This window comes from Myxocyprinus asiaticus, chromosome 5, assembly GCF_019703515.2.
Source record: "Myxocyprinus asiaticus isolate MX2 ecotype Aquarium Trade chromosome 5, UBuf_Myxa_2, whole genome shotgun sequence".
Lineage (NCBI taxonomy): Eukaryota > Metazoa > Chordata > Actinopteri > Cypriniformes > Catostomidae > Myxocyprinus > Myxocyprinus asiaticus.
The window spans coordinates 56,341,492-56,357,489 of NC_059348.1; the positions used below are offsets into that span (position 1 = coordinate 56,341,492).

At 41.2% G+C, this 15,998-nt stretch overlaps 1 protein-coding gene across 1 annotated transcript in view; it reads left to right on the forward strand.

The window, feature by feature from the left end:
- Nucleotides 1-15,712, forward strand: part of LOC127441350 (midnolin-like) — an 18,505-nt gene extending 2,793 nt beyond the window's left edge. The window contains exons 2-7 of the mRNA XM_051698670.1: nucleotides 490-577; nucleotides 707-769; nucleotides 9,318-9,620; nucleotides 9,766-9,868; nucleotides 9,964-10,194; nucleotides 12,748-15,712. Coding sequence (XP_051554630.1) covers nucleotides 490-577; nucleotides 707-769; nucleotides 9,318-9,620; nucleotides 9,766-9,868; nucleotides 9,964-10,194; nucleotides 12,748-13,010 — 1,051 coding nt within the window. The 3' untranslated portion in view covers nucleotides 13,011-15,712. The remainder of the gene's footprint in view (nucleotides 1-489; nucleotides 578-706; nucleotides 770-9,317; nucleotides 9,621-9,765; nucleotides 9,869-9,963; nucleotides 10,195-12,747) is intronic.
- Nucleotides 15,713-15,998: the final 286 nt, after the last annotated feature.

Below are 15,998 nucleotides of genomic sequence, written 5' to 3' on the forward strand. Positions count from 1 at the left end.
TTCCTCTAAAAATCTTCATTTGTGTTCTGCTGATGTAAGAAAGTCAAACACATCTGGGACGACATGAGGGTGAGTAAATGAGAGAATTTTCTTTTTTGGGTGAACTGTTCATTTAAGACCTGTTTGCCTTTGACCCAAGCAGTACTCACCCGATTCATCAAACCACGGTCTCCGTCATTGTGAGCAGCATTAATCAGTCCTGTGTGCATGATTAAAACACTGTGCAGTTGACATTGATCCGTTGAATTCTTCTAAATTTTCCCTTTTGTTTTATTTAGGGGCTTTCTGCCTTTATTAATGCAGGATAGTAGAGATTGACATGACGTAAGCAGGACTCAAACCTGCACCCCTTTGAACCACTGCACCACACCTTCGACTGTTTATGCGTTTGCAATGAATTAAGACTTGAGCCAAAAACCATCAGTGAGTGAGCACTGCAGAGGTGCATGATGGGAGCTGATGTCAGTGACGCTTGTGTTCTCTCTACAGGAGGCTGAGTTCCGGAAAACTACAGGATTTTGGCGTCAGTGACGGGAGCAGATTGACGCTTGTGCCCTCTGTTGAAGCAGGACTGATGGTAAATATACCTTTACATCACATCGAATAATTTAGCAGGTCATTATAGAACAATTTCTCCTCGTCAAAGACCGTTTTGTTTAATTTCTCATGAATACAAGCATGATGCAGCTGTGATGTTTGTTTACAGTCGCAGTCGTGGCGTCAGGAGCAGTCGGTCCTGCAGGCGTTGGAAAGTCTCACAGATGCGCAGGTAACCTACTCGCCCCTTTCCTGTCCGCGCAGCACACGCTCATTCATAAGAACTCGCAATGATTATTCTAATGAGGGTGCTGTTCTCGCCACTAGTGAAATACACCCACGCATGTACACTTTCTCACACGCTGGTATCATTGAAGATAAACTGAACAGGTGATTCTGGGTAAAGTGCTTTTCATAAATGTCGTGCTGTTTGTGTCAAAGCACATGTAAGCAAATCATGGTGTGAAACTGAAACATATTACTCTGTTGGCGTCAGGCCCAATCAAATTGTGTGTGTGTGTGTACTTTCGTGTAACACCTTCAGAGTGAAACAACGCGTGTGTGTGTACTGATATATAAATATATCTCTGTGTGTGTGTGTTATTGTGCGTGTATGCTCCGCCCATCAGCAGGTCTGTGCGTCATTTTTGGCATTGCTGAGCTGTTTGAAGTGTGTGTGCGGTTAGAAACTCTCGTTGATCAAAAGATTTCCTAGAACAGATGCTTGTAGCGCTGGCTCTGATGTCTGAGTGAATCTTGTGAAACCTGTCATGAACATGTTCAGATCACATTTCACCCCAAAATCAAAAAGGGGAGGGGGGGATGTGATGTAAAAAAAAAAGGAATTCTCATTAAAATAATGTGGGAAAATAAGACTCATTACTGTAATAAAATTATTTTTTATTTTTTTGGCTGGGTTCCGGATGAAATATGAGATGTACATGTTTTTCATGGGACGGTGTCGTCAGGATCTGAGCAGACAGACAATGGAAAACACTGTGTACCCCCAACTGAAGCGTGTGTGTGTGTGACGTAAGTGTGCAGCATATGTGCAGCAGATGCCTAACTTAACGTGAACTTTGGCATTAACGTGTAAGCGTGTGTGCTGGAGTTGTTATAAGATGTGGTTGGAGGTGCAGCTGAAGCTGGAGGTATTTTTAACCTGGAAATCCTGCTGTAATGAGTGTGTACTAAACATTTGAGAGTTCCTGTAGGTTCCTGCTTTTAGTGTCTTTTGTATATGTGTGTTTTGTCTTGATGTGTTTCCTCTTGAAGTCGTTATATATCGTGTGTGGGTGTTCGCGTGGGTGGATGTCTGCTTCAGGAATCAGGAAGTTTGCCTTTTGTCAACTATCTTCTCTCTGTCTGTGCGCCAGTGTGAATATGCAGAAGTGCGAATGAGATTTAAGAGCTGCAGCAGAGGGCAAGAGTATCAGTCCTCACACAAAGCTATTGCATGACTTCGGAAGATTTAAGATGTACAATATAGCACACGTCTTTGATACTTTTAACCTTTCTGCACGCACTGTCGCACAATGTTTGAAGTGTTTTCTGCTAACAGAAGCATCCAAAAACGGGCTCCCATCAATAGTTTTGTCAACATCAAAAGGATCTAGGGATGCACCTTGTGCTAGGTGAATTAACCATATCGATATTTATCCTGAAAAAACTTAAATATTTAGCGTATCAGGTGCATGTCACTAAAAACATGAACAGTTTGAAGTTATACACAACTAGCTAACTGAATCACTGTCATTAAATCAGCTGGTTATTTTATTATTTTGGTATTTTTCCTCCCCAATTTGGAATGCCCAATTCCCAATGCGCTCCAATGGCATAGTGCCTCAATCCGGGTGGCGGAGGATGAATCTCAGTTGCCTCTGTATATGAGACCGTCAATCCGCGCATCTTATCACGTGTCTTGAGCGTGTTACCGTGGAGACGTAGCGCTTGTGGAGGCTTCACGCTATTCTCCGCGGCATCCACGCACAACTCACCATGCGCCCCACCGAGAGCGAGAACCACATTATAGCGACCACAAGGAGGTTACCCCATGTGACTCTACCCTCCCTAGCAACCGGGCCAATTTGTTGCTTGGGAGACCTGGCTGGAGTCACTCAGCACGCCCTGGATTCGAACTCGCCACCCCAGGTGTGATGGTCAGCGTCTTTACTTGCTGAGCTACCCAGACCCCGAAATCAGCCGGTTATTAACCATTTGCTGAATAGCGGCTACATAAGCCCTGCTGTCATGGAAACCAGTAATGAGGCTTCCATTTAGCGTCATTGGAAATCATTGAGTCTTATTAACATTGAGCATCTGAGACACTCTGATTTAAGACATTTACCTGAGACACATCCCACAACAGATGGATTTTTTTCTTTTAAGCATGTCATGATAGTATGTACATGTATGGTCATAAATGCATGAAATGAGGATTTTTGTTGTTTTTGTCTGAGGGAGGAACCATTCAATCAAATAGGAAAGAGACCACCAGGAACGATCTGTCTGTTTGGTTTTAATGGCGTGTTCGAGAGTCGTGTGAGTTCACAGATCTGATCTGTGGTCATTCGACTGCTGTCGACGTCGTTTGCCTCGTGATCTCTCCAGTCTTTATTTGCCGCCTGTCTTTGTGAGTGAAGTGGTGAACATCGTGACTGGTATGTTCCCGACAGCACGAGAGAGGGAGGAGGGGTGTTTTACACGCGGTGAGTGTGCCATTCATCAAAGCCACATCACTGGAATGGGCTCATTCACTTAGAGTTGACTTACACTGGAGGAATGTTGGCAATTACAAGCCCCTAAGAGAAGACCTAACCCTCAACATCCGCTCATTTCCTCAGGACTGGTTGTGTTCAGTCTGTATTGGTGAAATTCCACATTTCCACAGTTCGTCCTAACCAGCCGCAACTGCAAGCAGTGAGCAACGGGACATTTTGTAGAACACTTGGTTTCTGGCTCTGCATCAAAGGCCTACAAACAATTTCTCCTTTTTCAAAGTTTCTCTCTCATGCAAACAGATGCAGCACAATACTCATGATCTTTAATCTGCATACCAACCTCTCTGGTGTTACGTAAACCGCTTTAAACCCCAGAATCTCTTCCTCCAAACCGGCTTGCGAGTACAGCTCTGGTACTGGGGCGTCTGGATCATACAGTTTGGCGATGAAAATAAGGCGCCAAATACATGCGCAGTTATAACCTCCGCTAATGCACCTGTATCGCTCTGTAGACACGCTCTGCGTGTTTCACATGTCAACTTTCTACAGAGAGAAGCTGTACTATTAACCAAGTATGTTAAATCAGTTGATGACCTCGCAGATCTGCATGCGTTAGTGTGAAGTTTAAAATGGCAAGCTGAGAAAACAAGCCGCAAGATAGAAGCCCCTGCCTCATTCAAGTCTCCCGTCTGGGAACTTTTTTGCTGTCGATCAAAACAGCGACGGTCATAAAACCTTTACAAAACAGGCACTGTTTGCAGACATTGCTTGACGCGAGTGCTGTATACTGGTAATACATCGTTTGATTATGTTGACATTACCAGAGGGTAGATGGCGCGCAGCACACACAGCCACCGGTGAGCACGAAACTGCACACAGACACACTCCCTTCCGTCTTTAAGGAACTCCTGTGCTAGTTAGGACTGACATACTGTATAACAATAACTAAAGCGCTTGGAGTGTTCACGACATCCCTTCTCGCATCCATTTTAACAGCAAGGTAATTTTTTCTATAGTGATGTACAACTTCCAAATGTTAAATATATGTTGAGTATGAAATGCACTTTGTTGATCCATGTAGCATAAATGCAGGATGTTAGCAATTGGGGGGGGATTAGTTAAGGACACTAATGAAAATTTAACCATGGTTTTATTCAGTAATACTGTAGTAGCCATACAGTAACCATGGTTTTACTATAGTAATATTGTAGTAGCCATGACTGAAGTAACAATGACTGCTGTGACCATTGTTTTCTTGGCAGAAATCATAGTTTTGATACAATTAACCATTGTTTTACAACAGTAATACTGTAGATTCCATATAGTAACCATGATTTTACTAGAGTATTGTAACAATGACCGTAACCGTAATAATGTTAATTTTGTGGTTACTATGATTTTTACTACAAATATCATGGTTAAACTATGGTTACTGTAATAAAACCATGGTGATTTGTTGTGAGGGCAAATCTCGAAGTTGTTACCCAATAGAATATTTTTACTTTGGATTTGGCAGTAATTTATTTTATTTTTTTCTGAGCATGACAAATAACAGACCGTACCGAAACCGCGACCCTAATACCGTGATGAATTTGAACCGTTACACCCCTAGTACGTTCACGATTTTTATAGGTATATTGTTTGGTTCGTTGGGTGGGATGGGATTGTATTCTCACCACAAGCGAACCGCTCCAGGGTTCATTTACAATCCGTCAGAGACCACCTCGCACGAGGTGTTGGACCGATTGTTTTGGTGTGATCTGAGTGCGATTGCAGTGTTCGTATATGCATAAATGAACAGAACTAATGGAGAAAATGCACCAGGTTCTGAAACAAATGCTCAAAACAAGCCAGATGTAAAAACGTCCTCTAGCCCCTTTTTATTTTTTTGGGAATAAATCAAACGAGCTACAGGTCTGAAAACACCCAGTCCAAGCCCAAAACGTCCCAAGTCCCTGATGCTTTCACATCAAAACTTTTTGCATCTTTCGACGCCAGAGTTTGGTTCGTTTGGATGATGTGTGAACACTGTTTTCCAAATTGGTGCGACGCGGACTCTGGTGCGGTTGAAGAGATAGTCTAGGGTATGGTTCATGTGAACTCTGGTACGGTTCGCTGCTGATATGAACGCAATCGTCCTAAATCACGGAAGTGAACCTCTTGCATTTCTCATACCTGCTTGTTTCCAAATAAATCCCCTTCAGAGAGCAGCTCGCATTCTTCACATCTCTTGCACAGCATCAGCGGGCTCGCAGCAGACAAACACTAACATTCATCATCATTGCATATTCAATGCATCCGTGGCAGAAAAACATGCGTGTAAAGTTTTGGTGGGAAATCCAAAGAGCTGAATTCTTTAACACAGCTAAGCAGATGTCTACATTGGTAAACAGCTGCCACTTGTACTCGCATTGATGAATCAGTCAGACCGCGGTTCAGACACAAATAATATGATGTGAATGGAGACCAGCGGGGGACTCTGGTTTGGACCAAGTGTGAAAGCACCCTAATTTGACCAGCTTCTAAGTGACAGAAGATGTAAGGTTTTTTCCTCCTGCCTTTTCTAAGTTGCTATTTTAACTCCACACGCTTGTATTTTTTATTTGTATTTAACATTATTTTGACTTGTCCGTGACCCTATCAAAACAGACACATTTTTGGGTCTTACCCACCAGCTTATTAACTATGTTCCTTTTACTACCGTATGTACCAGCCCACCATTTCTGAGAATTTAAACGCTCTGGAGGTCTTGTGCTGAGTATAGCCAATGAAAATGCGAGCTGCTGGTGTCCCAGACTCCTCTGCTTTTTGGTTCACCCACAACAATGACTGATATCTGCCCAAAACAAGCTGTCACTTTAAGGGCATGCCCATTTCAGTTACTGCGCCCAACACACCAACACAACCTTTGCTCAACGCAAAATGCTCTTCATCACTCACAAACTCTTTAAAATGTGAGCAGATGAGAATGAGCTTTACTCATTACATAAGAACATTACTCATTTATATGAAAGCACTCAGGCCTCACCGGAACAGTCATCTCCTCTGTCTAAACTCTCACATCAGCTCTACATGAGATTGATGAGCCCGCTTTTGAGGCTTAATGGTGGTTTTGTGGTTTGAGTGGCGCATGCAAAACCTCCAGACTTGTGTTGCTTTCTGAGTCAAACTCAAGTTCCACAGTTTCTCATAGCTTGGACTGACGTTGATGTTTGTTGACTCGACAGTTCGTTCTGTGCCGATCAGCCACAACATTAAAACCACCTGCCTAATATTGTGTAGGTCCCCCTTGTGCCACCAAAACAGCGCCAACCCGCATCTCAGAATAGCATTCAGAGATTATATTCTTCTCAGCACAATTGTACAGAGCGGTTATCTGAGTTACCGTAGACTTTTGTCAGTTCAAATACTCAAACCAGCCCATCTTGCACCAACAATCAATGCGATTTATCTAATCAGCCAATCGTGTGGCAGCACTGCATAAAATCATGCAGATACGGGTCAGGAGCTTCAGTTAATGTTCACATCAACCATCAGAATGGGGAAAAAATGTGATCTCGGTGATTTGGAGCGTGGCATGATTGTTGGTGCCAGATGGGCTGGTTTGATTATTTCTGGGATTTTCACACACAACGAGTCTCTAGAATTTACTCAGAATGGTGCCAAAAACAAAAAACATCCAGTGAGCGACAGTTCTGTGGATGGAAACACCTTGTTGATGAGAGAGGTCAACAGAGAATGGCCAGACTGGTTTGAACTGATAAAGTCTATGGTAACTCAGATAACCACTCTGTACAATTGTGCTGAGAAGAATATAATCTCTGAATGCTGTTCTGAGATGCGGGTTGGCACTGTTTTGGTGGCACGAGGGGGACCTACACGATATTAGGCAGGTGGTTTTAATGTGTTGGTTGATCACAATACTTGCTCTCCCAATATTGCATTAACACTTCAGATCCTTGAATTGGTATTTTCTTAAATACATTTATGTGCAGGTATTGGATGCAAAACATGTCTGTGGAGCTTTTTCAGATTTAGTTAAATAAGGAAAAGTGTACATGTTTACCTCCCTTTTATATGGTCCTGTGGTGTAACAAATTTAAAAGTACAAATATTCCCAGCAGTCTCTAATGTATTGTACATTGCATAATAATTATAAAATTCAAGCTGCAAACAGTGATGAATGGGCCCTCGCACCCTGGTGCGCTTTTTTTTTTAATTTTTTTTAAATTTTTTTTTAATTTTTTTTTTTGTGTTTAAATACATTAAGAGTGTATCACTGTGTAAAACATGTCATTTCCTGTTGCCAGTAGGTGGCACTATGACTAACCTTGGCACGCAGGTGTGTTCAGGCCGGGACTCTTATAAAACATGTAAAGTTTGGAGCAGATTGGAAATTTTATGTTCGAGTTAACGACTTCCTGTTTCATGGGGAAACATTGAAATTTGTCAGGAAGCCACAGACGCGCCGTTCAAAGAGAACTCAAAAGCTTCACAATTTAGCATCGCCAAGGCCTTTAGATTAGACTGACCGAATATGAGGTTGATCTGATGTAATCTCTAGGAGGAGTTCGTTAAAGTACGAGGCCTGGAAATGGCAAAAACTGAACAAAAATTTAAGAGAAAAATCACAATGGCTGACTTCCTGTTGGGTTTAGGATATGGCTAATGTTACATATGCCTACCAATTTTCTTACGTGTAGGTGAAATGTGGCGTGAGGGTTGCTTCGTTGAAATTTTGTAGGTGGTGCCATCGAGCCATTTTGCCACAATTAATTCTAAAACCAGTATCGGATGTAAATTTTCCCCACTTTTGAGATGTTTGCAAAGTTTCATGAGTTTGAGCATGCTTGGGCCTCAAAAGTGACTTGTTTCATATTGAACTTTGTCAGGCCGCCACGGACACTTCCTTCAACAAAAACTCAAAAGCTTCACAATTTAACATCACCAAGGCCTTTAGATTAAGACTGACTAAATATAATGTTGATCTGATTAAATCTCCGGGAGGAGTTTAAGTACATGACCTGGAATTGACTATTGCCAGTAGGTGGCGCTATGACTATAACTAAATATTGGCATGTAGATGTATTCAGGCCGGGACTATTATCAAACATGTGAAGTTTGGTGCAGATTGGAGTTATATGTATGGAATTGGTATGTATGAGTTATAACATCTTCCTGTTTCATGGCGAAACATTGAACTTTGTCAGACCGTCAAAAGCTTCACAATTTAGCATCTTCATTTAGATTAGAATAACCAAATATGAAGTAGATCTGATGAAATCTCTAGGAGTTGTTCGTTAAAGTATGAGGCCTGGAAATGGCAAACATTGAAGAGAAAAATCAAAATGGCTGACTTCCTGTTGAGTTTAAGTTTAGAGTTCTGATGCGTATGCAAAGTTCCATGAGTAAGAGTATGTTTAGGCCCTCAAATGCGATTCATTTGGGAAAATAAACATCTAGAAGAACAATAGGGTCCTCGCTCCATCAGTGCTCGGGCACTAATAATTAGCAATGCTGCTTGACATGTTTAAAATGGTAAAATGCACCGTTTCATTCACAATCCAATTCTGATAATGTGATGGCACGTATAGCAATGTAAATTGTATCAGGAGTAGGGCTGTCATGATTATTACATTTTACTGACATTTTAAATGTTGTCCAGATAATTGTCTGTTAGTGCTTTTTGTTTTAGGAAATTTCATAATTTTCTTGAGAAATTCAAGAAAGGTGGTGACCACAATGATTGAAAATGAAAATGCTTGACATGACTACACGATTCAGTGATGTATATGACAGCTCTACAGGACACAAGCGTGTCAAAGAGGGGCCTTTAACAACCGTGTGTGTGTGTGTGTGTGTGTGTGTGTGTGTGTGTGTGTGTGTGTGTCAATTCCCTTAATTAAACAGTAAATCGTAATCACGATAGGCCTAATCATGAGGTAGCTGTCATACAGTAGTACAATTTGATCATTCAGACAGCATGGAATAATAATGCTAAGTGCTAATAATAAAAGCTGAGTGTGTAAGTTGCATTAACATCTGTCAAATCGTCTTCAGGTCAGTGACTTCCTGTCGGGGCGGTGCCCTCTGACCCTTGCCCTGCGAGTGGGGGATCACATGATGTTTGTTCAGCTGCAGCTGGCAGCTCAGCAGTCTGCAGCTCAGCATCGCACACCGTCTGTCTCCAGAGGTCCAACAGGCAGCAGAATGACACCTGCAAGAGCGGACAGCACTGAAGACCCTCAACTCTCACCTTGCAGCTCAAACTCGCCACAGAGAGACCACCCAGCCCCTCCCACGCCTCTCTGCAGCCACGCCCACAGTGGACATAGCCCCACCCCCACTACACCCTGCCATCAGGTAAGATGCACCACTTTACAGCTGCTTCAGCTTTACCTTTCGAACTTTTTAGTGCGCACACACTACTATTAAAAGTATAGTTCAGCCAAAATGATAATTCTAGCACAGCTTAAAAGACATGCTGGTGTGTTTGTGTGTTTTTTAGGCTGAAGGCAGTGATCAGAGCCCCAGACAGAGACTCAAACCAGGTGCGATCATCGAGAGTCTGGTGAATCACGCACCTGGAGTTTTCTCAGGAACGTTCTCAGGTAGTGTCTCACCTCAGACCACAGCCAGCTGAACAAACAGACTGTTTGTCATTTTATTATACTGCATATTTACCTCATCTCTACACCCTTCCCAGGTACTTTACACCCCAGCTGTCAGGATGGCAGTGGGCGTCCTCGCCGTGACATCACCACTATCCTGCAGATCTTGAACGATCTCTTGAGTGCCACGCGGCATTACCAGAGTGCCCCCCCAACCATCACACATCTGCGCTGTCAGACTCCCTGCCCTACAGCCTCGCCCTGCTCACCTCCACCCTCACCTACCTCAGACCGAGTGCAGCACTCGCACCTGCGCAGACCGTCTGGTGAGTCACAGCACTGTGTGTGTGTTGCTCTGCAATGGAACACTGACCCAACAACATCATATACATGTATATGTATTTTTTTTTTTTTTTTAATACAGTACATATCCAATTTAGGATGTCCCCAAATTATAGTTTGTATGTATACACACTCATAGAGGAAGAGGAAGTGATATTTGGAGTCAGTGTTTTCTGTCTTTACACACTTCTCTCTTCCTCCTGTGATTCATACATCAGTGTCTGTTTGATCATTTGTGTCGCTGCCTCATGAACGTGACCTGTTTTATCAAATTTACTTCTGTAACTATAAAACTAGTACTACTAAAGTGTTTATATAAAACAACAAAGCTATAGTAACAATAAAAAAAAAATCTGATTCATATGTGCACATCAGTTGAACTCCATATTAAAGGGCCAAGTCTTTATATCGACAATATTACCTACAGTATGGCAAGTGATGTAAATATTTATTGAACACTGTCATGTTCATGTGCTGCTGTAATATAAAGCAATATGCCACTCGAGTGTCTCCAAGTTCTGTTTTACCAGGTTAGGAGGTTTTTAGGTAGTCTTCATATTGGGTGAGAGTCCTGAGTACTTTAACTGTGCTGAAATCAGTGTAAAACACAGCCTCAAGTGCTTTATTGCTGTCATGTGCTGCTGTTTTTCTCACGTCTGTTCTCCTGTGAGCTCTGAAAGAGACGTGACCTCTCGGAGCTCTGTGTTTTATTGCAGCGGGTCATGACCCCGGTAGTAATCATTAACCAGCCACTGCTGCTTACACACAATGCTCTCTCTGCACACATCTTTCCAACATACGGGGTGCATGAATGATTCAGTTTGCCTCATGCACACTCTCAATTTGTGCATACGTGCGTGTGTTGAGTGGAAAACATGCTGATGAGGCATGAATGATTCACAGACTGCAGTAGAACTGGAAAGAACCGACATCTACTGCTCTACAGTCTATTTTATAGGTGTACAAGTGAATCTCATTAAACCTGACGAGAACATGTCCAGCTCATATTTCACTCTATAATAAAAAGAGATGGGAAACTGTTTTGCACAAAGAAAATTAAGCCTCTTTATGTACTCTTCCCTCAGACTTTTTTTTTTTTTTTTTTTTTTTTCACCTTAATTGTAGCTGGGAAAATCTTAACAATAGACACTTTTTGTAATTTTATTAATTATATAATTTTAATTATTTAATAGATCAGGGGTTGGCAACCTATGGCACTTGTGCCAGCATTGGCACACAGAGGGGTAATGGCTAGCACGCCAGCAAAAGCGAGAGAGGAGGAGACTATTTTATTTGACATTTTTCGCACCTGCATTCCAATCTACATCTTGACGTAATCCTTGCTCATGATCACACAGCCATCGACCAGGGGGAAAACAAATGGCACTCCATGTCAAAAAGGTTGCCGACCCCTTGTAATAGGGTGATTATTAGTTGTTATATAAAATATTTAAGCACACAGACATCATACCGCTCAGGAAGGAGACGCATTCTGTCTCCTAGAGATGAACGTAGTTTGGTGCGAAAAGTGCAAATCAATCCCAGAACAACAGCAAAGGACCTTGTGAAGATGCTGGAGGAAACAGGTAGACAAGTATCTATATCCACAGCAAAACAAGTCCTATATCGACATAACCTGAAAGGCTGCTCGGCAAGGAAGAAGCCGATGCTCCAAAACCGCCATAAAGCCAGACTACAGTTTGCAAGTGCACATGGGGACAAAGATCTTACTTTCTGGAGAAATGTCCTCTGGTCTGATGAAACATCTGGTCTCTTTGGCCATAATGATCATCGTTATGATTGGAGGAAAAAGGGTGAGGCTTGCAAGCTGAAGAACACCATCCCAACCGTGAAGCATGGGCGTGGCAGCATCATGTTGTGGGGGTGCTTTGCTGCAGGAGCGACTGGTGCACTTCACAAAATAGATGGCATCATGAGGAAGGAAAATTAAGTGGATATATTGAAGCAACATCTCAAGACATCAGCCAGGAAGTTAAAGCTCGGTTGCAAATGGGTTTTCCAAATGGACAATGACCCCAAGCATACCTCCAAAGTTGTGCCAAAATGGCTTAAGAACAACAAAGTCAAGGTATTGGAGTGGCCATCACAAAGCGCTGACCTGAAATTAAATGTCAGGAATTGTGACAAACTGAGTTTGAAAAAGTATTTGGCTAAGGTGTATGTAAATTCCTGACTTCAACTGTACATGATTCACTCATGACTCAGCAGTTGTGTAATGTTCACTTTTTGTTCTAGATCACAGATGCTGTTGCGAAATAGTCGCAAGACAGAGGAATGTCTGTCACTATGATCAGAACAGCATGGTACCAAACTACTCTTATCAAGGCCACATCTAAAGTGTATACTGCAGAAATAGAATAAGTAGTGTGCTATTCTGAACACTGCTACTGTCTGTGTTTTACTCATGAGTTTGGTACAGAAATTACAGACTTCTGCTTAAAACACTACTGGAAGTGATTTAGTTTGTAGTATCATATTTAAAGTTGTCTTTCTCTGTCTCTCTTTGTATGGGTCAGGTGAGCGTTTGCGGCAGACGGAAAACAAAGCCACTCGCTGTAAATTGCAGCAGCTGCAACTCCTACTGCAGCAGCGACGACTGCGACGGAAAGCCAGGAGAGACACGCGCAGGCCGTACCACTGGCCGGCCAATCGCAAGGCCACGCGTAGTCATAGCAACAGCAGTCTGTCCAGCGACGGGTCCTTGGATCTGGACTTTCAAGAGCCTGTCTGGAAACCCGATGTGCAGGCGGACATGAGCACCGAGTTTGTCGTGGCTTGAGGTGAACAGATGAACGACTAGATGGGATACTGCCGCTGGTAGAGGAACGGACAACTGGAATAAAGGATAGAAAACAAAGGTTGGAAGGAAACAAAATAATTTGTGCTGTAACGCTGCTTGAAAAGGATCAGGACACACGGGCATTAATGACTGACTGTGATTTAATCAGTTCATGCTGTAGACTCCACTAACTAACTGTGAAACACTTGGACTGTTTTTATTCACGTCACTGGCTTTAATGGGCATTCATAACATTGCTAAGAATCATTTTGGTAATCAGTATTTCTGTTTTGTTTTCAAGTAAAAATATCTAAACATCTTTTAAAACAAGACACATTTACTTGAAGCATGTGTAAAATATTAAGACTTGTTTTCAGATTATCTAGAATTAAGTTTAATTTATGCTTTAAACAAGCAAACAATAGACACATTTTAATGAGGATTATGCTTAAGACAAATATTCCGGGTTCAATACAAGTCAAGCTCAATCCACAGCATTTGTGGCATAATGTTGATTACCACAAAAATGTATTGACTCGTTCCTCAAAAAAAAAAAATCACAAATCTGTTCCAGTGAGACACTTACAATGGAAGTCAATGGGGTCAATCTATAAACGTTGAGTTATTGGTATCGGCAGACCTCTAATAAGGTGGTGGAAAAGGTAGTTAACCGATTAATGAGCCAGTAGGTTTTATTTTAATCATTTTATAGAATGATTTAAACAATCTTAGTTTTTACTTAATATGAAGGGCACAGACATTGAGGCTCCAAAATGAATAAAATGCCAAAAGCAGTTTATCGTGCACCCAAAATCACTAACCAGAAAAATATTATTTGCTGTATAACACAGGACTTTTAACTATAAATGAGCCCGAAATTATCCGTGGACTCTTATTTTGAAATGACAGCCCTTACAAAAAATCTGAACTTGCATCAGATTTGATGCTCGTTATCGTCACATGCAAATGAGCTTGTGATTCGCCGTACATGTTTGCCAGGAGTTTGCAGCTTTTCATCGGTAGTGGTAAACCTCCAGCAAACCTTTAGCAACAGTGGACAATTTGGCGCAAAGCTCATTTGCATGTGAAAATTATCTGTGGTGAGTTTTCGGCAAATTTGCAGTGAACTCTCAATTTTTGTAAGGGTTAGACGTGCTCCGTTACAGTGCTCTGTATGCATTTACCAAATGAAGCTATTTATAGCCTATACCTCAGATGAAGAGTTTTGTATAATGTATGTAATATTTACCCAGATGAGGTTTGTTGATGAGGAATAAAAAATAAAAACTATCTGCAACAATCGGCATCGTTTTTTGCTGATAACCAATAGTCCCAAAAGGCAACTATCGGCACCGATTAATCGGTAAAACCGATATATCGGTCTACCTCTAGTTAATACTGACTGATTCAAAAAGTGTAGACACAGAACATAAACAATATGTGTGTTAACATGATTTTACTGTCATAAAATCGCTTACAAACCACATCTGTGGAAAGTTATAGACAATTTTACAACTTCGTTGCCATGACGACATAACACTGTAAACCCTAACACGATTGTAAAAATGACTATTTAATCAACTTTACAGCTCAAATAATACATAAGTGTTAACAGAATTAATGTAAGTGCTTTTATAAAATTATAATCTTCACATTTCTGTCTTTAAACCCTCTAAAAATTGGCCCCATTGACTTCCATTGTAAGTGTCTCACTGGAACTCACATTTAAAGAAAAGGAGGAACGAGTCGAAATTTGTGGTAATCAACATTGACACAAATGCTGTCGAATGAAACAGAATATTCCTTTAATTCAAGATATTACAGTCTTCGTTTGGCTTTAAGTAAATGCATTTTGTTTTTTTTAGATATTTTTCCTGGAAAATAAAATTAAACTGATTAAGAAAATGCTGTGGGTTTTTATTTTTTTTTTTGTTGCAGGAAATTGTTTGTACACTGTTTAAAGTATTGTTACAGAATGCAGTATGTAGCATTATCACGTCAGGTTTTCACCTCCCGTTTGATGTTTTGAACTGTTTTCTCATGAGCATTAAAATATATTGATACGTGTTGTGGAGGACAGTACACTGACAGTACGTCAGTAGTTTGAGATGTGAAGAAAATCTCTAGTGCTTTTGAAGACAAACAGACCTATGACTTTTGAGAAAATAACATTTATTACTGTGTGAATAATGGCCTGTATTTTATAAGACCAATTCATCCAATACAGAGTCATAATGCAGCATGTACTGTGGGATTGACTAACAAAAATCAATTATCAAATCGTCTTACTCTTAATACTATAACGCTTCCCTGCACAACGGAGGCTCCTATTGGGCGTCTGTGATCACATGATCAACATGACGATTTGTATGTACTGAATGACATATGGTCATACGAGACTATTTCATAAACCAATGAAATGGGTTTATCTGTGTCCAGAGAGATGCAAGCATGAGTTTATTTCCATCTTTACTGTACTATTGAAGTGAAGAAAATATTGCAGTTTTGGTTTATGAAAGTGTTTTATATTGTGTAGTGTGACACGTGAACTGTTTTACGTGTGAGGATGAGCGTTCGGCTGCAGTGGCCTTCTGTTATCTTACAGGAACCAAACATGCAATTGATCTGGACTGGCATGGATTGTACAGATATTAGTTTCCCTATGTTCTGAACGAAACTGCAATGAAAGTATGTGACCTGAACGTGAACGCTTGTTTTATGTTGTCTACTTTTAAAATGATTGTAAAGACGCTGATTTACCACAAGTGATCTGCCTGTAGTTTCATCATGTTGTGTTTGTCTCTCTTGTGTCCTGTTGCAACACTCCTTGTTTCCCTTTGATAATGACATATAAACTTAAGCAGGTACCTCATTGATGAAGTCCAGTTGAAAAAGGTCACGACTTCAGATTCAACTGTATTCATTTATAACGCCATCTGGCCCTTTGTGTACACGTTCCCTTTTCTCATGTGTGTGAGTTTTGTAAAT